This window comes from Zingiber officinale, chromosome 8A (genome assembly GCF_018446385.1).
Source record: "Zingiber officinale cultivar Zhangliang chromosome 8A, Zo_v1.1, whole genome shotgun sequence".
NCBI lineage: Eukaryota > Viridiplantae > Streptophyta > Magnoliopsida > Zingiberales > Zingiberaceae > Zingiber > Zingiber officinale.
This window is the reverse complement of record NC_056000.1, coordinates 109,504,918-109,528,286: the sequence shown is the minus strand read 5'-3', so window position 1 is coordinate 109,528,286 and position 23,369 is coordinate 109,504,918. Positions and strand designations below refer to the sequence as shown.

At 40.1% G+C, this 23,369-nt stretch overlaps 1 protein-coding gene across 1 annotated transcript; it reads right to left on the bottom strand.

Moving 5' to 3' along the window:
- Window positions 1–621: 621 nt before the first annotated feature.
- LOC122009933 (aldehyde dehydrogenase family 2 member C4-like) lies at window positions 622–3,162 on the bottom strand. The gene is made up of 8 exons (XM_042566250.1): window positions 2,963–3,162; window positions 2,643–2,785; window positions 2,177–2,560; window positions 1,844–2,107; window positions 1,635–1,772; window positions 1,304–1,441; window positions 1,155–1,216; window positions 622–1,073 (listed from the first exon to the last, which is right to left on the bottom strand). The coding sequence occupies exons 1-8, from the start codon at window positions 3,054–3,056 to the stop codon at window positions 800–802; spliced, it is 1,497 nt and encodes a 498-aa protein (XP_042422184.1). The 5' UTR covers window positions 3,057–3,162; the 3' UTR covers window positions 622–799.
- Between the last annotated feature and the right edge of the window lie 20,207 nt (window positions 3,163–23,369).

Here is a 23,369-nt window from a genome sequence, read left to right as displayed (position 1 = left end):
GAGCTAGTCAATGAGGCTGACTGGATTTATCATTTTTCTTATCCTCCCCCATACCTTAATCACTTATACTAATAGTTAGTAACTATCTATGATTTATTTCATTTGTGTTGGCCTAATGATAAATTGACGAAGGTACTAAGATAAATGAATAATGTGTTTTTACCACATAGATGATATAATGGTAGATACGACTATATGACACATGGTATTGGGCAGCCAGGAACATTATTGATATTAGATAGACTATCTATCTTCTTTTTCTAAGCTAACTTTCTTATTTCCCTATTTTTATTTCCTCTTATTGGCTCTAGAAGTAATAGAACAAATATTTAGCAAATTAATTCATATAGAATAATAAAAAAAATATTCATATTAAAAAAATTATTTTGTTGATTTACATAAAATAATTTTTAAAAAAACATCTAATATTGGAGAGGAGTATGGTAGCTAAGATAAACTTACTGATTTACATAAAACTAAAGAAAACCCCAAAAATATGATAAATACGATATCAATATATCGAACTATCAAAAGAACTTAGAATGAATTTGGTAAAATAAAGAAGTAAATAATTGGGTAGCTTGCAAGCGATCAATCGATTTGCCGTTTGGCAATAAGCTTGCGGGCGATGAATGGGCTCATGTGCAAACCGCAAGCTCACTAGCATCACTTTTTTTTACGAGTGTGATTTCAATACAAACTGTGGCAACAATTAAGTAACACTTACAAATTATCCAAATCAAACCCAATTATTTTTTTAGTAGACAGTTTATCAACATGGTTAGACACTGTAAACAGTTCACAACCATGGCGAGGAGTAAAGAGGAGTCACCACAGACTTCACCTGCATGTACTTCTCCACGGCGTGCATGCCCAAGTCCCGCCCGAACCCACTCATCTTGAACCCACCGAACGGACAGCCCGGGTCGAACGCGAAGTAGCAGTTGATCCAAATCGTCCCAGCGCGAACCGACCTCGAGATGCGGTTGGCTATGTTCAGGTCCTTGGTCACGACCCCGGCTGCCAACCCATACTTTGTTGAGTTAGCCTTGTCTATCACTTCCTCAATGGTCCTGCAACCAGAAAATATGAAAGTGGCTGAGTAGTCCAATTTGAAGGCCCTGAAGTGAAGTGAAGGGCTGAAAATCTGTTACTTGAACTTCATGAGGGACATGACTGGCCCAAAAATTTCATCTTGGAAAATCTTCATGTCTTCCTGCAAGTGAAATGCATCTGATGCAAGAGTAGAAGGGAGAAACAGATACATGAAGGTTGGCCTTTGAGTTGCCATGCATGGTTTTACCTTGACATCAGTGAAGATTGTGGGTTCGATATAAAATCCCTTTTCACCACAGGCTTTTCCACCCGTTACCAGTGTTGCTCCCTCTTGCTTCCCCAGCTCAACGTACCTAAGAACTTTCTCAAATTGACTCTTGTCGATCTGCAGGTGAAAGTTTTCAATAAGGAACCCTTACACTTAAGAACTAAATGCTTAGAATAGCACTGGATTAAGAATATTTTTAGAAGAAAATTACTAATATAAAGTCCATTTGATTTTTTTATTTTTATTTTTTTAAATAAAAGAAATGTCTTTTTAATATTTATCTTGATTTAGGACGCCAAAATTGACAAACCTGTGGGCCTTGCTGTACTGTGGGATCAAAAGGGTCCCCTGTTTTCCAGCTCTTGGCAGCCTCTGCGGCCTTCTCCACGAACTCATCGTAAATGCCTTCTTGAACGTAGACTCGCGAGCCGGCGACGCAGATTTCTCCCTGAGAATTTCCGCCAGAAGAATTTGATGAGTAGTCATGTTTTAGGATCGAGCTCGGAGCAATTTACCTGCCTTGTTGAAGAAGGTGGCGACGCGGGCGAGGGCGACGGCCATGTCGACGTCCGCGTCGTCGAAGATGATGAGCGGCGACTTGCCTCCCAGTTCCAGGGACACTGTCTTCAGGTTGCTCTTCGCCGCAGCTTCCATCACTTTCCGGCCGGTCTCCGTCGAACCCGTGAAGCTAATCTTGTCGACGTTCATGTGAGAGCTGAGTGTTGCGCCGGCGGTGGCACCGAATCCGTTCACGACGTTGATCACTCCGTCTGGAATTCCAGCCTGAGACAAATAAAAAGATCAGATTTTTTCATCTCCATAGTTTTTGAATTTCCTGATTTGATTTCGAACCTGCTTAGCCAAGTGGGCGTAGTAGAGGGCGGAGAGGGGGGTCTGCTCCGCCGGTTTGATGACCATGGTGCAGCCGGCGGCGAGGGCGGGGCTGACCTTGAGGAAGAACATGGTGGAAGGGAAGTTCCACGGGATGATGTGGCCGACGACGCCGATGGGCTCCAGGAGCGTGTACCCCTGGTACTCACCTCCGAGCTTGAGCGTCTCGCCATGAATCTTGTCGGCGGCGCCGGCGTAGTAGCGGAGGATGTGAATGCAGTGGGGCAGGTCGATGGCCTTGCCGCTGCTCAGCAGCTTCCCGGCGTCGAGGCTGTCGAGCACCGCCAGCTCGTCGGCGTGCTGCTCCACGAGGTCGGCGAACTTGTTCATCAGCCTGCCGCGTTCCTGTTCCACGCAGATCGATTCAAGAAACCCAACATTTTTCTAGATTTGATTGACGGCGACGAAAGGATTATCGTCGACATACGTGAGCCGTGATGCGGGGCCATCTGCCGTGGTCGAAGGCCTCCCTGGCGGCCTTGACGGCCAAGTCGACGTCGGCAGCGTCTCCCTCCGCCACATCGGCGATGGCTTCCCCTGTTCTTGGATCATACGTCTTGAATGTTTTACCTGCGTTCACCACCAACACCATCAATCAAAAATCAATTTTTTCCCCATAATTTCGATTCTCAGATCGCACTTCTCAAAACTATAAAAACAAATCGATCGATCAAATGATCAAACAAGAACAGCTCGAAAACAGAAATCCCTTCATAAATGAACTCTAACCACTCGCATGTCTGTTACCTGAAACGGAGTCGACGAACTCTCCATTAATGAAGAGCTTCGTGAACTTAATCTGATCTTCTAGCTTCAAACTGCCGGCGCCGTGGTTTTCCATCAAATTCGACGAGACGATTCCTGTTTTCTCTATCAATTTCTCTCTCTTTTAGAGAGTTCAATTCTTGTTTTTTTTCTTTTGTTTTTTTGCCCTCTTCTTCATGCCATTTGTGCCGTTGCCAATTATTTTAATCCATTCGGAATTAATTAATATCTAAATGCCAATAAAGTAGAGATTGTCAAGAAGTTGACAAATGAATGCTGGTACAATTGACGGCGATCTATAAGTTATCTTTTAAATATTACGATTACATTTGATTGAGTGTAATGTAATTGTGTTTGTAATATAATCAAATTTGTAATGTAATATAATATAATCTTAATTACATTACTATGTTTGATAATATAATATATGTAATTTTTTATTATAAAAGTGATTACATTCTTTTGTAGGGTATCCATTATTTTTTATAATGAATGTAATTCATATTATTATAAAATGACAAAAATATCTTACGACTTCTATCGACGGTTGTTGCACCTCTGTCTGAGCTTGCGTCCGGCGATCGATGATTGCCAGCCGACGACCGACGGTCGATGACCGGCGATGATAGCGACGGTCGGCAACCGCCGGCAGTGGCGGCTGGCGACCGGCAGTGACGGCGACGACGTCGGTAGTGGCGGTCGGCGACCGGCGACTGGCGGCGGTCGATGAGCAGACAACGACCGACAAGCGATCGGCTGACTAGGGATACATTCGACATTCAAATTTTGATTAAACAGCGACCTCGTAATGTAATCGGATTACATAGTATTTACTTTGTAATCCAGATTACAAAACTTCACTACCTTTTGTAATTGAGGTTACATTACATTACAAGTTTAAAGTTAAAACAAACAAAATAATCAACTTTGTAATGTAATCCTGATTACATTACAAGGCAGATTACATCCTACCAAACGTAGCCTATATGTAAACATATATGTCTTAGTGCAGTGGGACCGGTAAGAAAGGAGAGATGAATTACCTATAAAAAAAAAAATCTTCCTCGTTTCTTTCAACTCAAGAATAGCAACAATAATAAAATAAAACAGAAATAAAAGTAAAGCAGAAAAGAGAAGACACAGGGTTTTACTTGGTTACAACCTAGATGGTTGTTAATCCAAGACAGTTAAAAAGCGCACTACGAATCTCCTTCACTGTAGGTGGAGAAGTCTTTTTACACACTAAGAAAGTTCACAAGTTGCTAGGAATTGATTACAGAGTTGATTAACTAATTCCTAGGTCCAGGGACCTTTATATATATAGCTCCTGGAAACTCTATCTCGAGTCTTGAGGGCGCCTCCAGCTGAGGCATCGGATAAAACTTTATCCAAAGTCGAAACGGTCAAGTAGACTGGGTCGAAGGCGCCTTCAATGGCATTGAGGGCGCCTTCAATGTTGAGGGCACCCTCAATGTTGAGGGCGCCCTCAATGTTGTTGAGGGCGCTTTCAATATTGAGGGCGCTCTCAATGTTGTTGAGGGTGCCTTCAACTTGCATGGTATAAATAACTTCTAGTTTCTTTTTCTTCTTCTTCTTCTTCCGAAGTTCCGATCGCTTGGGTAATTTCGGCCAACCGAAATAGGATTCACCCGAACCCAATTTCAGACCTTCTTCTCGAACAGGTTTCTGTCCCTCGAACGTCGCGCACGTTCTTCTCGTCCACCAGAGTACTCTTCCGCAGCTCTTTCATCCTTCGGACACACCGAGCCTGTCGGCTCCCTTCCCGTACCATTTTTCTCGCTAACTGCGTCTTCCACTCGACTTTCTGCGCTCCTAAATTCATATCACTTAGACACAAGGATTAAATAAATCAGGACCTAACCTAATTTAATTGGTCACATCAAAATAATCATGAGGCTCAACAATATGAACATAAACAAAACGAGCGAATTGTCAACTTAGGCGTTTATTCCTTTATACAAATCATGGAATGAGCACTCTAACTATTCTACTAAATAAAAATGATTAACCAGCTATATTCCCCAGTTATTTAACAGTCTGGCTTCTTAATCAAATTCAAAGAGCCGACCGACTAACTAATACATTACTTTATCACAATATTAGAACTTCAATCTCATCATCATGGTTTTTGAAAACTTTCTCCCTTCTCCAAATTAGGGTTTAATTTTTCTTATAATGTAAGTGTTTGTTTTTTCATTTTCATGTATAACAAGATATTATAAATACACACTTAATAAAAATTAAAATATAATAACAAAATTTATGGGTAAAATTTGTATATATAAATTTTTTATTAAATATAATTTATGTGTAAAATTTTTAAATATAATAATACTATAATAATTTTATATTTTGATTTTGCCATCTTTGCTTAAATGTAATTTTAAAAAAATATTCTCAACCTTTAATTTTTTCACACATTCTATTTCTATCATCGTCAGCGATGATCTACTTCTTTCGCCGTCACATCTCCCCCACCAATTTGTTCATCGTGGTGTCGGTGACCTCTCTCTCGATGTCGAAGCTCGTGAGCACATCCGCGATGTTGGCGGATATCATCTCCACCTCCACCAGTATCACCTCCGCCTCTAACATCTTCAGATGCATCTCCCTTACTTGCAAGTAGTTCCTCACCGAGATTCAGAATATTATCAGCTTACAATATGAGAAGTGGATCTTCCGATCCATCTGCCCTGCCCAGAGCAACGTCTCATCAAGACTTTTTGGATGATTCATAGTGAAGATGATTAGTAGCTCCTTAACGTACAACTAGAGCCTTCCACAAAGTTGAGTATATTAGAGAGATTCACGTATATTAATTTTATATTACTTTTAGTGGAGTCACCCCTTTACGCAGTTAAAAATATGATATGTCTTCTTATTTTATCAAATAGCTAATTTTTTTTTTTTTTAGCTTATTTGTATGAGAGCTTTTTTTTATTGTCGGTATCGTGTCTGAAGGACCGTTTTTTCTTGTTATAAAGTATTATAAATTCAATTTCAATGACTATTTGTGTTTTGTTGTCAATGTATTCTTGGATAAGTTAAACTCTTATTATGTGATCCTGTCACACTCAGTCAAGATGACTCTTTGGTAGACTATATGAAAATTATATCTGATCTGTAAGGATAAAAATATCAGTATCGAATCAAAAAAAGAGTCCTCGACATTGGTCCTTCAACACATAAATCAGTCACCGGTAGTAACAAAGAGGAACATGAACAGTAAACAAGAGCTCTAAATAGTAGAATAGATGCGTGCGCATGTACTTCACCGGTGGTTGAACCCCCCCCCTTTATATAGAGCTGAGGTGACATGCGAGCACGCATCGTAAGGCATATGGAGTTGCAAAAATGTGTAGTGGTCACACATCCCAAGACGCCTGCATGTTTCCATACTTGTCTTATGAAAAGATGTGTCAGTAAAGTGTCTCTGACACTTTACCTTAACGGGACGTGCCTATTCCTAACATGATGGTAGAACCTTCCGTCGTATGATTCTCCTGTTGACTATGCTTGGTATCAGCAGCACTATCTCCCAAAAGGATATTGAAGGATACGTCAATGGTCCCTTTGCTCGACCGAGCGAGATAACCGCTCGGCCGAGTACTCCCCCGCTCGGTCTAACTGGGCCACTTTTCATGGGGTAAACGCGACTTGGCAGCTTATGTTCGCCCGACCGGGCTAACACCCCAATCGTCCTAACACTCCTTCGCTCCATGATGAGCGTCTAATGATCTTGGCTGCACGAGCCTTCTGTTTGGACTAGATCAGGGTCAGTCGGGTGCTTCATTCTCGATAAGCCATTGCAGTAGAGACCTGCTTTACCGCTTTAGCTAGATCATTATTAGTTGGGAGCCTCATTCTCGATCGACCATTGCAGTAGAGACCGACTCGAGCCCCTTCAGAGAGTGCTTGCCAGTTCTCTGGCGTTGACCTCCTTGACTTTGACCTCCACGTTGGCCTCTATCTTCGTCATTTGACCAACACTTAGTAGGCCCCCCTTTATCACTGCATTACAAGCCTTCCTCTCAAGTCTAGTCGAAGGAGGCTGCAGGTCTGACTAACTGAAAAAGTAGTGCCTTGGGTGACCTTCTGCCTATCCGGCACTCTCTATGGTCTGGTTGTCGGTTGGGAACTAATTAAAATATCTGCCCTGGACTTAGCCCTGAGGACCCGACCTGTCTTTGCCCGACCAGGAATTATACGGGGGTAGGCCCCAGGGCCATATTTAGAGACTGAGCTACCTGAGCTTAGATAACCTGAGCAGTAAGTAACCAACCTAGGACTAATTAAAACACTTGCCCGGACTCATCCTTGAGGACTCGACCTGTCTTTTCCCGACTAGGAATTATACAGGGGTAGCCGCCAAGACCATACGTAGAGAATGAGCTGCCTAAGCTTAGATAAGCTGAGCAATAGGTAATCGACCAGGGACTAGTTAAAACACCTACTAGGACTCAACCTTAAGGACCCAACCTGTCTTTGCCCGACCAGAAATTATACGGGGGTAGGCGCCAGGGCTATACGTACAGAATGAGCTGCCTGAGGTTAGATAACCTGAGCAGTAAGTAATCGGTCAGGGACTAGTTAAAAAACCTACCCCGGACTCAGCCTTGAGGACCTGACCTGTCTTTGTTATTTCCAAACAATGCCTTAGCGGTGCCTTACTCGGATGCTTTTGGGCCTTAACCATATGGATCTCGCCAAGTTAGGGGCACGCCCTGTTCAGGTGTGTTCCTTCAATATTTGTCTCCTACATCCGTATATTTTGGCATCCGATATTTGTAACTGTCGCTCGGCTGGAGATCGTCATTATTATCGACTTAAGGTTGCCTAGGTTTCATCAACCGTACCTGGGTTTATAGCCTCTGCTTGGCTTAAATTGCAAAAGTTTATAGTTGTCGCTCAACTTAGGTAAAAGTTTATAGTCACTGTTTGACTTAGGCAAGAGTTTATAGTCACCGCTCGACTTGGACAAGAGTTTATAGTCACCTCTCAACTTTTGATTTGATTGGCGTAGACATGGGTTTATATTCGTCGCTCGACTACTTATTTTCTTCACAAGGTTTATAGTCGTCGCTCGACTGTTGTACTGCTACTCCCAGGTTTATAGTCACCGCTTGACTTTTGTGAATCTCACTCGGGTTTATAGCCGCTGCTCGGCTAATATTGTTGTTTAACATTCTAGTTTTTATAGTTATCACTTGATTGTTTCTGATTCTCTTGAGTTTATAGTAGCCGTTCGGCTTTTCTTTAACTTTCGGTTTAGGGTTTATAGTCGTCGTTCGACTTAACACATGATCGATTGGCCAAATAGTCTCAGACACTTAGTTTTTTCCTTCATCATTCCCTGCATGGCTAATACAAATGCTATGACAGGTTACTTAACACATTCACGAACCTCTAGCCCGTTCGATATGGTTGAAGATGATTTGCACTCTAGGACTGCTCAAGGGCTCCTCTATGTTCGTCTTCCAGATAATATGCTCTCGACCTAAACTTCTGAATCACCTTGTATGATCCTCCCCATGGTGCCTCGAGCTTAGTGATGTCTCCGACCGACTTTACTCTTTTCCAGATCAGATCGTCAACCTGGAATGACCTTGGAATTACTCGACCATTGTAACTTTGCTTCATACACTATCAGTAAGTCGTTAGTCGTATGACTGCTTTATCCTGAGCTTCATTTACCAAGTCTAGCTCTATCAATCGCCGATCGACGTTATCCTCATCATAGAATGACACCTGGTTGGACTCTACTCCCACTTCAATGGCACGACTACCTCTCCCCTATAAACTAGTTGGAACGGGGTTATGTCGGTCGCCTCTCTAGAAGTAGTGCGATATGCCCATAGTACACTTGGGAGTTCGTCGACCCAGCTGTTAGAGTGTATACTAAAAGTCTAGCTTTTGTAAACATTTATTTTTGAAATAAAAGAATCACATTGGTCAATATCTACATTTATTTGTTAAATGTAATTGTTTAATTAATTTATATAGTAGAGAAAATGATGTGTGGTGTCACACACAGAAGATCATGTTGTCGGTTCTTTATAAATTATAAACAGTTACTCACTACTAAGATGGAAAGGAACAAACCATCGGAATAGTCGTAGTGTAATTAAGTATTAGTTTATCTTGATTAATAAATTACACTAGTACATTCTAAGTGTATTGAGTATGACCATTTTAGGTAAGTTCTTTTAGTACTGACTTAATAAAAGAACTAGACCTTAGTTATTATGGAAGTGTGTGCCCTTAATCCTAATATAATAACAAGCACATATATTTAATATTTATTTTTTTGACTTATCAAAGGGTGAGGTTTAGCTCGATAAATCAATATGTCCGATAAGTTGGGAAATGATATTACTTATAGTGTGTGTTGTTGATTATAGAAGGAATCTGTGTCCTAGTTATCTAGGTTGAGAATGCCCCCAAGAGGAGCTCATAAGGATTGCCATGTTAAACCCTATAGGTGGACTTAGTCCGACATGACAATAAAGTTGAGTGGTACTACTCTTGGAGCTATATATTAATTGAGTTGTCAGTAACTTACTTAATTAGTGGACATTCGTTTTCTTAAACACAGGGAGACTAACACACTCATGATAAGAAGGAGCCCATAATGTAATTTGGGATTGGTGCGGTAGTGCGATAATAACTCTCTAGTGGAATGAGTTATTATCGATGAACTTGAGTTGTGTGTTCGGGGCAAACACGGGATACTCGAGCTCATCGGAAGGCCAAAACCAATTTCTCCTCTAGGTCCCTGTCGTAGCCTCATTAAAGCCTCAAGTCCATCCAAAGAAAGACCCATCTTGGTGTCCAAGAAGGGGGTCGGTCCATTGCTTGGTGACCCAGCAATGGCCGGCCACATCCTCTTTTATGAGGGTCGGCCCTATTGTTTAAAGACCAAACAAGTAGGGGTCGGCCACATTAATCAAAAAAGGAGGGTTGTTTTGAATTTTTAAAATCTTCTCTTTGTAGAAAACTATAAGTTTTAAAAGAGAGATTTTAATTTTAAAAACTTTCCTTATTTGAATTAGGCCACATGGTTTAATAAAAAGTTTTAAAAGTTTTAAAACTTTCCTTTTTTAACCATCCTCATGGTTTTAGAAAAAAGGAAGAGAAGTTTTAAAAATTAAAAATTTTCTATTCATGTTAAAAAAGGAAACTTTTAAAGAGAAGTTTTAAATTTTAAAACATGGTTTTAATTTTTAAAACTTTCCTTTTTAACATCCACTTTAGGAAAGAGAGCTTGTAAAATTTTATAAGAGGATTTCTTCTTGTAAAATTTTATAAAAAAAAATTTTATCAATCCAACCATTGATTTGGTGATTGATTTAATCAAGAGGAAAGAAAAGAAAAAAATAAAAGGGAAAAATAAAAACTAGAGGAATATTTTAATTTTTGTAAAAATTCTTCCCTTATTTGCCTTGGGCAAGTAATATAAAAGAAGGGGTGTGGAGGCTTCATGAGACACAACTCTTATTCTCTTGCTTGGAGATTTTCTTGGTGTGGCCGACCCTCTCTCTTCTCCCTTTCCCTTTGCTCTCTTCTCCTTGGTGGTGGTGGTGGCCGGATTTTAGAGGAAGAGGAAGAGGAAGAAAGCTTTTGGGTGGTGTTCATCTTGGAGGATCGTCGCCCACACGACATCCAACGCGAGGCGAGGAATATGGCAGAAGATCTCGAGGTCATTAGCATATAAAGAGAAGGTATAATTAGTAATTATTTTCAGCATCATATTAGTTATTTTTCTTTGTATGAATTCCAAACACAAGAGGCATTAGATCTAGTATTTCGAATTAGTTTTTCGAGTTTTTGTTTTCTTTATTTTCGAATTTGTGATTCGATTATTCTTTTTGGTTAACCTAGAGTTATTTAAGGAAATTAAATATTAGCTTTCCTTAAAAGGCTTTATCTAGGCGGTGGTGGTTGCTCCCATATCCAAGAAGGTCATGTGCCTCGTTATGCAGTCCTGGAAGCCAATTTTGGAAATTAATATTTAATAGAATTAATAACATAGGTGGATTTGAATCAATAGTGTTAAGTTCCGCTTGCGATTCAAATCTAAACCATTAAGAATAGATAAGTTAAATTTGGAATCAATGATGTTAAGTTCCGTCTGCGATTCCTAATTTAACTTCTAAAGAACACAATAGGTTATTTAAGGAAAGGTTCGACATTGTACAAAATTTTTGTACAGTGGAACCGGTACGATTTTCCTAGGACTAACCAACACTAGCTTCCTCCAACATGGTCGAGTCGAGTGCGAAGCCTTTTGAAGATTTAATGGTTGGTGATTTCCGTCTGACCGTTGCTTTGCAGATAGGCCATTGACATGAATGATTGCTCGATGTCGTAACCTTCACACCATTTTGTGAGCCTTCTCTCGGAGAACTACCTTCCATTGTTGGAGACAAGTCTGCACGGGATGCCGAATCAATACAAAATATTTTGTCATATGAATTTGATGACCGCATGCTCGGTTATCTTAGCGACCGACTCTGCCTCGACCCATTTCGAGAAGTGGTCGACAACCACCAGTAAAAATCTCCTTTCCCCTGTCACCAGGGAGAACGGTCCAACTATGTCCATGCCTTACTGGTCGAACGACCAAGACACCGTGGACGCTTTCAGCTCCTCTATAAGTTGTGGGATGTTTTGATACTTCTAGCAAGACAAGCAATTGGCCACTGTCCTGGCGGCATCTGCTTGAAGCGTAGGCCAAAAATATCCAGCAAGTAGGATCTTGTGGGCCAATGATCGGTTGCCCAAATGACTTCTGCACAATCCTTGGTGCACTTCTGGTAGGATATAGTCGATATCTTCCGATCCGACACACTTGAGCAGCGGTAAGGAGAAAGCTTTCTTGTATAACTGATCACCAATCAAAGTGAACCTCCTGTCTCTCTTCTTCAGCATATGTGCTTCTATCTGATTAGCGGGCTTGGTACCTGATCGGAGAAATTCGACGAAACGTGTCCTCTAGTCACTCAACAAGCCTCTTATGGTCATCCAGTCAATGTGCACCACCAATAGAACTTGTTCGACCGGCTTGTCAACGACGATCATGCTCAAGGAGCTTGCTAACTTAGGCAACTCGTCAGCATATTGGTTGTTCAATCGAGGAACTTTCTGAATGATGACCTCCTGGAAGCTCGCCTTTAACTTTTCAAATGTCTCAGCATACAACTTGAGCCGAGCGCTATTTATCTCGAAGGTTCCTGGTAGTTGCTGGGCTGCCAAGTGAGAATTTGAATGGATGAGGACCCTTGTGGCTCCTAGGTGCCGAGCTGCTTGCAGGCGGACTATTAGGGCTTCATATTCAGTCTCATTGATGGTGGCCCGATAGTCGAGTCGCATGGAGAGCTGCATTCTGTCCTCTCGCGGTGATATCAACAAGATTCCGATCCTACTGCCTTGCCGAGTGGATGAACTGTCCACGTATATCCTCTATGTCAACTCCTACTCGGTATTCTAGACCTCCATGATAAAATCGGGTAAGGCTTGGGCTTTTATTGTTGTTTGGGGCTAGTATTGTATATCAAATTCACTTAGCTCAGTGGTTCACTTGATCAACCAACCGGATGCTTCAGGATTGAGCAGGACTCTTCCGAACATGCTATTAGTTAATTAGTTAATACCACGATCAGATGTGCGAGGAAGTAGGGTTGCAATCTTCAAGTGGCCAGGACCAGCCCGTATGCTAGCTTTTCGAGACAAGTGTACCGACACTCAACATTTTTTAATAGATGACTTAAGAAGTACATCGATAGTTGTTCGGAGCCGTCCTACCCACCAATGCTGAGCCAATCGCTCATTCTATAGACGCCAAGTAAATCTAGAACGGCTTGCCAGCGATGGGTTTTGCCAATACAGGGAGAGAGGACAGGTACTTCTTCAGCACTTCCAGCGCCTTATCACACTCTGCGTCCCAGTGGAACTTGGTAGCTCGGAGAAGTATTATCTTGAAGAAGGGATGGCTTTGATTGGACGACTTTGAAATGAATCTAGACAACACCGTGATTCCTCCGGTCAGTTGTTAAGCTTCCTTAAGGTTGCGAGGCGGGGGCATGTCTTGAAGAGCCTTTATTTTGCTCGAGTTCGCTTCTATCCCCCACTCAGTGATAATGTAGCCTAGGAAGCATATGCTTTTTACCCTGAATAGGCACTTTCATGGGTTCAGCTTTATCTCATACCTCCTTAAGGTTTGGCATGTCTCCTCCACTCTACACAGAGGTCAGTAGCTCGAACATACTTTATCAATATGTCATCTACATATACCTCCATATTGTGGCCGATCTACCCCTAGAATACTTTGTTCATCAACCTCTGATAAGTCATGCCAGCATTCTTTAGCCCGAATGACATGACGTTGTTCATCAGCCTCTAAGCTGAAGTTGCGCTTCCTTTGCTTGACCGGACAAAAGTCTGGTCGGACATGTAACTCGTATTGAGCTACGTTCGGCGATATTCCTGAAAGCTCATGGGTCGACCAGGCGAAGACGTCATGGTTTTCCCTAAGGCACTCAACCAAGTCAACCTTCTCCTCCAGAAACAGATTAGTGGCCACGAAGGTTGTTACTTCCAGCTAGTTGGGGTGGATCCGTACCTTCTCCTTCTCGTCGTAGACCAGCATGGGAAGTTCTTCAAGGATTGTGTTTACCTCTAGGCGTTGTGCCTTCCATGCGGCATTCGTCTCTGACTTGACCATCTCGACATAATTGTTGGTTGGTCCTAGGAAGATCGTATCAGTTCCACTGTACAAAAATTTTGTATAAGTCCTGAACCTTTCCTAACAATCTATTGTGTTCTTTAGAAATTAAATTCGGAATCGCAAACGGAACTTAACATTATTAATTCCAAATTTAACTTATCTGTTCTTAATGGTTTAGACTTGGATCGCAAACGAAGCTTAACATTATTGATCCAAATCCATCTATGTTATAAATTCAATTAAATATTAATTTCTATAATTGGCTTCCAGGACTGCATGGTGAGGCACTAGGTATTCTTGGGTATGGGATCATCCACCACCGCCTAGACAAAGCCTTTTAAAGAAACCTAATATTTAATTTCCTTATATAACTCTAGGTTTAACCAAAAGGAACAATCGAATCACAAATTCGAAAAAACAAAACAAAAGAAACACAATTTCGAATATCTAATCCGAAAATCTAGAATCACTAGCCTCTTGTGTTTGGAATTCATACAAAGAAAACTAGTATGATGCGGAAAACAATTACTAGTTATACCTTTCTTTGTAAGCAATAACCTCTTGATCTTCTACCGTATTCCTCTTCTTATCTCGGATGTTTTGTGGGCAACGATCTACCAAGATGAAAACCACCAAGCCTCCTTTCTTCTAACAAGATTCGGCCACCAACCAATGAGCTCCAAGGGATGCAAGAGCAAAGCCTCCTTTCTCTCCTTCTCCAAGCTAGAACCGGCCACCAAAAACCCCTCTAGTATTGATGTCGCCGACCACCAAGGAAAAAGAGAAAAGGAGAAGAGCAAGGACTAGGGTCGGCCATCGCCAAGGAAGAGAGGGAGGAAAATAGAATAGAGTTGTATCTCATGAAAGCACCCCCTCCCTCTCTTTTATAACCCTTGGTCTTGGCAAATAAGGAAAATTTAAATAAAAACTTCTTTATTTTCTTTGCCATGAAAAGGAAAATTTAATTGATTAAAACAATTTCCTTTTCTTATATTAAGTGGTCGACCACCTCATAGCTCCAAGCAAGGAAAGTTTTAATAACACAAGAATTAAAACTTCCTAATTTGCTTCTGAAATTTTAATAAAAATTTCTCTAATAATTTTTCCCTTCATGGTTGGTTATAAAAAGAAATTTTATAAATTAAAATCTCTTTATTAAAACATGTGGATGATTTCCAAAAAGGAAAGTTTTCTCTAAAATTAAAATCTTCCTTTCAATCTACAAATAAGGAAAGATATCAAATCTTTTCTTAATCTTTTGTAGAAACTTATAAAAGGAAATATTTAATTTTAAAACTCTCTTTTTAAATCATGAATATAGTTACAAAAAGGAAAGTTTTATCAAAAAATTAAAATCTTCCTTTTAACTACAAATAAGGAAAGATATCAAATCTTTCACTTAATCTTTTATAGAAGGAAAGATTTAAATTTTAAACTCTCTTTTAAAACCATGATATCAAGAAAAAAGATTTTAATAAAATCCCTTTTATTTTTCTAGTGGTCGGCCACCTAAGCTTGGGATCCAAGCTTTGGTCGGCCACCTTAAATTGGCTCCACCCTTAGCTTTGGCCGACCCTAGCTTGGGCTCCAAGCTAGCTTGGTCGGCCACCTCAAGGTGGGTAGAAAGGTGGGTACGCGGTGGGTATAATTCTCTATATACAAGAGGCTACGATAGGGACTGAGAGGAGGAATTAGTTTTGGTCTCCTGATGAAATTAAACTTCACATGTTCGCCCCGAACACCCAACTTAATTTCATCAATAATAATTCATACCACTAAAGAATCATTATTGAACTACCGCACCAATCCCAAATTATATTTTGGGCTTCTTCTTATTATGAGTGTGTTAGTCTCCCTGTGTTTAAGATGTCAAATGCTCATTAATTAAATGAGTTACTGACAACTCTCTTTAATTAATATCTTAATCCAAGAGTAGTACCACTCAACCTTATTGTCATGTCGGACTAAGTCCACCTGCAGGGTTTAACATAACAATCCTTATGAGCTCCTCTTGGAGACATTATCAACCTAGATTTCTAGGACACGGTTTCCTTCTATAATCAACAACATACACTATAAGTAATATCATTTCCTAACTTATCGGGTCTTTTGATTTATCAAGTTAAATCTCACCCATTAATAAGTTAAAAAAATTAATACTAAATATATGTGCTTGTTATTATATTAGGATTAAGAGCACACACTTCCATAATAACTAAGGTCTTGTTCTTTTATTAAGTTAGCACAAAAAGAACTTACCTTAAATGGTCATGCTCAATACACTCAGAGTGTACTAGTGTAATTTTATAGTTAAGATAAACTAATACCAAATTACACTACGACTATTTCAATGGTTTGTTCCTATACATCTTAGTCGTGAGCTACTGTTTATAATTTATAAAGAATCGATAACATGATCTTCTGTGTGTGACACCACACACCATATTATCTACAATATAAATTAATTGAACAACTACACTTAGCATATAAATGTAGACATTTTTGACCAATGTGATTCTTTATTTCAAAATAAATGTTTACAAAAGCTAGACTTTTAGTATACACTCTAACAATAATATCACCGAGTGGCCAGCTGGTGTCCTTTGACCTCTCCGACAGCGTCGCCCATTGAGAATTTGATCTTTTGGAAAAAGGTGGAGATGACTGCCTGAAATTCATTCAGGGTCGGTCGGCCTATATGACGTTGTTTGCTGATGATGCGTCTACCACAATGAAGTTTGTGGTCCTCGTTCACTTCAACAGCTCTTCTCCAAGAAATATGGCCAGCAGCGCTTGGCCGATTGGCAACACTTCGTTGCCGGTGAACCCATATAGAGGAGTGGTCATGGGTAGCAACTCATTGCATTCAATCTGCATCTTGTCGAATGCCTTTTTGAAGATAATATTCACCAAGCTGCCTGTATCTACAAAAGTTCGACGAACATTGTAATTAGCTATTACCGCTTAAATGATTAGGGAGTCGTCATGAGGGACTTCTACTCCCTCCAAGTCCCGAGAACCAAAGTTGATCTCTGATTCATCCGCCTTCTCCTTGTTGCATTCAACAGCATGAATTTAAAGTCGCCAAGCATGTGACTTCCTTGTTCAATTAGAGTCCCTGTTCATCTGATTGTCGGCAATCATCCTGATTTCTCCCTGAGCAGCATTACTTCTATTTTCCTCCTCCCACACTGAGAGTCGGGTCCATTCGGTTGAGGTTCGGGAAGGACAGGCCTCTCTTCTTTGATGGGCCCGATCCTGACACTGTTTAACCCTAGGACTCTCCTCCTCCCTCTTTTCACCCAACTGGTGGTGTTGTTGGCGCTCGGGTGAGGGAGTCATGTGACGGAACTTTTGTGGGGCTAGTGGGCTTGCCCCTTCTTTTAGATCGTAGTCGTCCCATGTGTTGTGCGTTGTCTATCAATGGTTGAAGCAGAACAGGGGCGTCCATTTCGGCCTCTTGAGCTTTTGGGTCGTTCTGCTTCAACATGTTGCACAACATATGATCGGTCCTCATGCTACGGCTGAGATGTTCCCACTCGGGGTCCCTTTGGTGGGTGGTTATGGCTTGAGGGACACTATTCAGAAGTGGTGGTCAGCTCGACGATCAACTCCTTCCTTTGCACCGCTTGGGCCTCCTCGACGTTAATGTACTCGGTGGTCCGTCCGAGCAGGTGGTTGAAGTCTCTAGGGGACTTTCGAATGAGTGAGCGAAAAAACTCACCCTCTTATAGTCCCTATGAGAAGACACTGAACAGTATCTTCGGGGTGGCCAAAGGGATGCCCATGACCACCTGGTTCAACCTTTTGATGTAGACCCACAGTGCTTCTTTGGGCCCTTTCTTGATGGCGAAAAGATTGGCATTTATCTTCTAGTAGCAGCGGTTGCTAGCGAAGTGCTGCAAGAATGTCACTCGGAAATCTTTGAAGCTATGTATTAATCTGACCGACATACGTCAAAACCATCGTTGTGCCAATCCAGCCAAAGTGGTGAGAAAGACTTGGCATTTCACGCTATCCGTGTACTAGTGCAGAGTAGCTTGGTTGTCAAATTTGACCAAGTGGTCTTCGGGGTCGGTCGTCCCATTGTACTCCCCAATTGTCAATGGTTGGTAGTTGGCCGATAGTTGGTCCTTCAGAATCTCCTAGGAGAACTGCTGATTGATTCACTTGGGAGAATCGTCCAGTTGGGGCGCCTTTCCCTTTTGCCCATCCCGAGCGGGAGTATTTTTTGAGGAGGATCCCTCCACCTTCTCCGCTCATCCTTGCTCTTCCGAGGGCATGCAGAACAACGCTCGATGAAAGGAAATTGGCGCGTTTGGCGCTTCACGGGAAACGCCTGTTGGTTAGTAATGCAATTGCCGATTAGCATGCTCTTCAGCTCGGCTCCGTTGGTCAGCCCGCGACCCTCTCAGCGACGCAGCCGACTTGTTCGTTGTTCAACCATCAACTGCTGCAACAACTTGGCTGCTCTAGCATTGACCAACAAATCCAAATCATTATGCATCAAAGTGATGGTGGCGAGGCGTCCAGTGTCCTCCATCTTCACGGTTTGGGTGCAGGCTAAGTTCCCATAGACGATGTCAAATATGATCCTGTCCAAACTCAGTGAAGACGGTTGGCTGGGGATGTTGCTCCTTGGTGGACTGCGTGAAGACTACGCCCGATCTACAAGGACAAAAACATCAGTGCTAGGCTGGGGAAGGGGCTCTCGACGTTGGTCCTCTGACACTCAAGTCAGTCACTGACAGCAACAAAGAGGAACACGAATAGTATATGAGAGCTTTAAATAGTATAATAGGTGTGTGTGTGCGTATCTCCCTGGTGGTTGGACCCCCCCCTTTATATAGAGCTGTGGTGACATGCGAGCATGCGCCCCAAGGTGTATAGAACCATAGAAACGTACAGGCACACATCCCAAGGTGCCTACACATTTCTATACTTGTCTTATGAAAGAACATGTCAGTAAAGTGTCTCTGACACCTTACCTTAATAGGATGTGCCTATTGATCAATTAAGGGCGAAGACCTAGTTAAAATAAGATTTTAAATTATTAAATAAACCAAGAGAACCTACCATAACTGTAGAAATTAAGAAAAAAGAAAAAACTAACGATATTATTGAATCTAAAATTGATGTTTAGAAATATAGAGTATAAGGTCTTATATAATCCAGTTAAGGAACCCTAAACTCTAAATATAAAAGGGAAAAAGACCAAATTACCTTAAAAGCTATAAATAAATAAATATATATAATCTAACATCCCGCTCAAACTCATGATACTATAGCTTTGAGAGTTTGTTAGATAAGAAACGAAAGCGTGAAGAAGAATGTGACTTGGTAAACATATCATCAATCTATAGTTTTTAAGGAACAAAAGACAATGTATTGGTATCAATCTGAAGATGGTGACGAGTAATGTGACAATCAATTTTAATATGCTTCGTCTGCTCATGAAAAACTGAATTACGTATAATTTGAATAGCACTCTGATTATCACAATATAACGGAGTAGGTTGATGAAGAGAGATACTCATATCCACAAGCAACCAACGCAACCAAACTATTTAACAAGTAGTTGAGGTCATGGCGTGATACTCAGCTTCTGTGGACGATCTAGAAATAACATTTTGCTTCTTACTCTTCCAAGAAATGAGGGAATCACCAAGAAAAACATAGAAGACAGTGGTAGATTTACGATCCATAGGATCACTAGCCTAATCTACATTAGAGTATGCATGTAGTTCAAGAGATGAAGTAGAAGGAAATAAAATTTTTTGAAATTAAGTGCTCCGAAAATATCTGAGAATACAAAAAGCAGCAACCCAATGAACTGTAGTTGGTACAGTGACAAATTGACTAACCATATGAATAGCATACGCAATATCTAGATGTGTCATAGTGAGATAAATCAAGCTTCCAACAATAGTTCTGTACAAACTATGATTCGATAAAGGTGAGCCAACAGATGGAGAATATCGAGTATCAGTCTCAATAGAAGTATTAACGACTCTATTATTAGTAAGATGAGCACACTCAAATAGATTAGATATATACTTTGACTGAGATAAAAGATAACCTTTCGGGAAATAAGCAATCTTAATGCCTAAAAAGTAGCATAGTATATCCAAGTCTTTCATAGCAAAATGACGAGCCAACTCAAACTTCAAGGAAGCAATTTCATCAGAATCATCACCAGTAATAATCACGTCATTAACATATAATGATAAAAGAATATGACTTGCACTCGTACATCTAACAAACAATGCTGAATCATGATTACTAGGATGAAAATCAAGCGAAGTAATCACTGTAGAGAACTTCTCAAACCAAGTATGAGGTGCTTGTTTGAGACCATAAAGCGCTTTACGAAGCTTGCAAACTTCACCAAGTTGGTATAAAATACTAGGAGGAGTGTCATATAAACTTCTTCATGAAGATTACCATTTAGAAATGCATCCTTAACATTCATCTGAGATAGATATTCTCCATCGACAAATAGAAGCAACAGTAATCAGAGTATGAATAGTCATCTTTTTTCCAATAGGAGCAAATGTTTCCTGATAATCTATACCATACTCCTAAGAATAACCTTTAGCAACAAGACGAGCTTTGTATCGCTCGATAGATCCATCAGATTTAGTTTTGATCTTATATACCCAACGAGAACTAATAGTGTGTTTTCCTGGCAATGGAACCAAATCCTATCTATGAGTCTAATGCAAAGTAGTTAGTTCCTCAGCCATAACACTCTGCCAAAGTGGATTACAAACAACTTCTCTATAGGATACAGACTCAGAAAGGCAATGAATAGATGCAACAAATGAAGCAAAAGAATGAGATAACAAGAGTAAGTAAAATCTGGCAGTTTAGTATACTTACGAACACGAGCGAATTGACAACGATAAAGAAAGGATCATGCGTAACCTCAGGAGATGATTGGGTAGTCGCAGAAGGAGGAGCATGTGGATTGGATATCTTAGTAACTAAAGTACCAGATTCAATTGAGCTACCAATAGGAACTATGGGTGAAACTTCCTCAGTGTCGATATTGAAGGGAACAATATAAAGCGGATCTAATTTTGTCATATTATGCGAACTAGTTGGAATAGAAAAGAATGAAATATGCTCAAGAAACACAATATGATGAGAGACATAATTTTTTACTAACATGATCAAAGCAACGATATCCTTTTTGAGTAACAACATAACCCAAAAAGACACAAAGAGCATACCAAGAGACTAATTTATTACGCTCGACATGTGGATGAAGGACAAAGCAAGTACAACCAAAAACATGCAAAGAGAAATAGAGAGGAGCATGCACATACAATTTTTTAAAAGGTGACAAGTCTAAATTGTGTGAGGTTGGAATTCTATTAATCACGTGAGAAGCGGTAAGGATTACTTCCCCCCGAAAGGTACTAGGAATACTGGAAGACAATAAAAATGAACGGGTTGTTTCAATAAGATGCCTATATTTTCATTCAGGCACACCATTCTACTCAGGAGTATCTGTACAAGAGGTTTGATGAATAGTACCATCATAAGTAAGTAATTATGAAAAATAATTCGAAGTGTATTCACCCCCCAAATCACAACGAAAATACTTTTTGTCACTAGAATGTTGAGTTTTCACAAGAGATCTGAAGTTGTTGAAAATGATAAGATAATCAGACATGTGTTTCATAAGATAGACTCATGTGTAACGAGTGCAATCATTAATAAATCAAACATAATACCTTGACCCCCCCCCTTTGTAGGAATAGGAGAGGATCCCCACACATCAATGGATAAGATCAAATGGAGCATAAGAAAAAGAAAGACTTTTAGAAAATGGTAAAGTAGAAAATTTGGCTAGTTTATAACCACTATAATAAAAAATATTAAAATTTTTTAAAGGTCCTAATACTCCTATAGAGGCTAAAAACTACAAATGAGATGCTGAAAGATGGCCTAAACGAGAGTGTCATAAATAAAAATCAGAAGATGAATGATTCAGGTGAAAAGATGATAAATCTACACTCGAAGCTACAACTTCTGTACTTTGAGTTGATCTAAAATATAGAGTCCTCCTTGCCTACGACTTATCCCAATCAACCTCTAAGATTGTGAGCCCTGAGCATAATAATTGGATGAAAAAAAAAAAGAGACTATGTATTCAGACTCATATAATTGACTAACATAAATAAAATTTAAAGTAAGACCCAGAATATAATAAATATCAGTAAGAGATAAATAAGATGTAACAATTGAACCAATACCTACTAATGACATAAGAGTACCATCAGCAGTCACAATAAATATAAATGAACAGAGAGAAAAAGAAATAAAAGATGATAAATTAGATGGCATATGATGGGAGACACCTGAGTTCAAAATCCATAAGGATAAAGATATACCTGAAATACCAAATGATGACAAACCTATATGAGAGAAAGCTAACATGGCAGAGGGCTATGAAGCAAGGAACTGTTGAAACTGCTCCAACATATACGAATCATATTTTCATGAAGCATCTGCACGACCAGACATAATGACAGAACGAATAATGCTCAGAATAACCAGACTATAAGGATACACATCTATACGATCCGTAAAAACTAGTGTCAAGATGACCCGTGGTCACACAGTAAATTTGAGACAAAAAAGGATGTCAAACGTAGAAATCAGTAGCATAGGGCATTGGTGCCGAAATTAGTAGAAAAGGGCGTCAATACCAAAATCAATAACACAAGGTGTCGACATCGAAATCGACAGAAAAGAGCGTTAGCACCGAAATCAGCAGCATATGATGTCGGGGCTAAAGTCGGCAAAAAAGAGTGCCAGTGCCAAAATCGGCAAGACAGGTCATCGGCGTTGAAACAGGGTGTCGATGTCGAAACCGGTAAAAAAGAGCGTCAGTGTCAAAATTAGCAGCACAAGGTGTTGGCATCGGAATCGATAGCAGCAATAGAAGACGACAGCAGCAACAGGAAGCAATAATAGGGGGCGGTAGAAAAAATTAGGTCAGAGAAGGAGAACCTTATTCTGATACCATGAAGAAATTAAGAAAAAGAAAAAACTAACCATATTATTGAATTCAAAATTGATGTTTAGAAATACAGAGTATAAGGTTTTATATAGTTTAGTTAAGAACCCCTAAACTCTAAATATAAAAGGCAAAAAGATCAAATTATCCTAAAAGCTATAAACAAATAAATATATATAATTTAACAGTAACCAGTAGAGGTAAAATGAACATTATCTCAATATGATCCATTGTGCAGCAGTTAGAAGGTAGCTTCTATAACATGCGTTAATAAGTAGTTGCTACTATAGTCTATTGACATGTCCTATTTTTGAGCAATTGAGGGTATAACGTAGACGGTAGGCGCATGACATCTCTCGCATAATAGTCAGGAGTCAATTTTCATGAACTGACGACCTGAGATTTATCCCACAATGTACCTAATGTCTGTGTACCTACATTTACATTTACCTTCCTTCATATCCATGAGGCCGGCACTGAGAGGTTGTTAAGGTAATGGATCTATTTTCTTTTAATAATATTTATAAAACAAATCGAGGGGACTTATAGGATTAACTAGATATAAAATTAACAATATTTGAACATGATTAATAGGTAGTTGCTACAATAGT

What these genes read in the sequence shown, in the direction of transcription:
- LOC122009933 (XM_042566250.1), bottom strand. Translation starts at nt 3,056, where the DNA reads ATGGAAAACCACGGCGCCGGCAGTTTGAAGCTAGAAGATCAGATTAAG. An exon ending in TCGCCACCTTCTTCAACAAG is followed by an intron (nt 1,773 to 1,843) that starts GCAGGTAAATTG and finishes GGAAATTCTCAG; the next exon opens with GGAGAAATCTGCGTCGCCGG. An exon ending in CAATCTTCACTGATGTCAAG is followed by an intron (nt 1,217 to 1,303) that starts GTAAAACCATGC and finishes TTTCACTTGCAG; the next exon opens with GAAGACATGAAGATTTTCCA.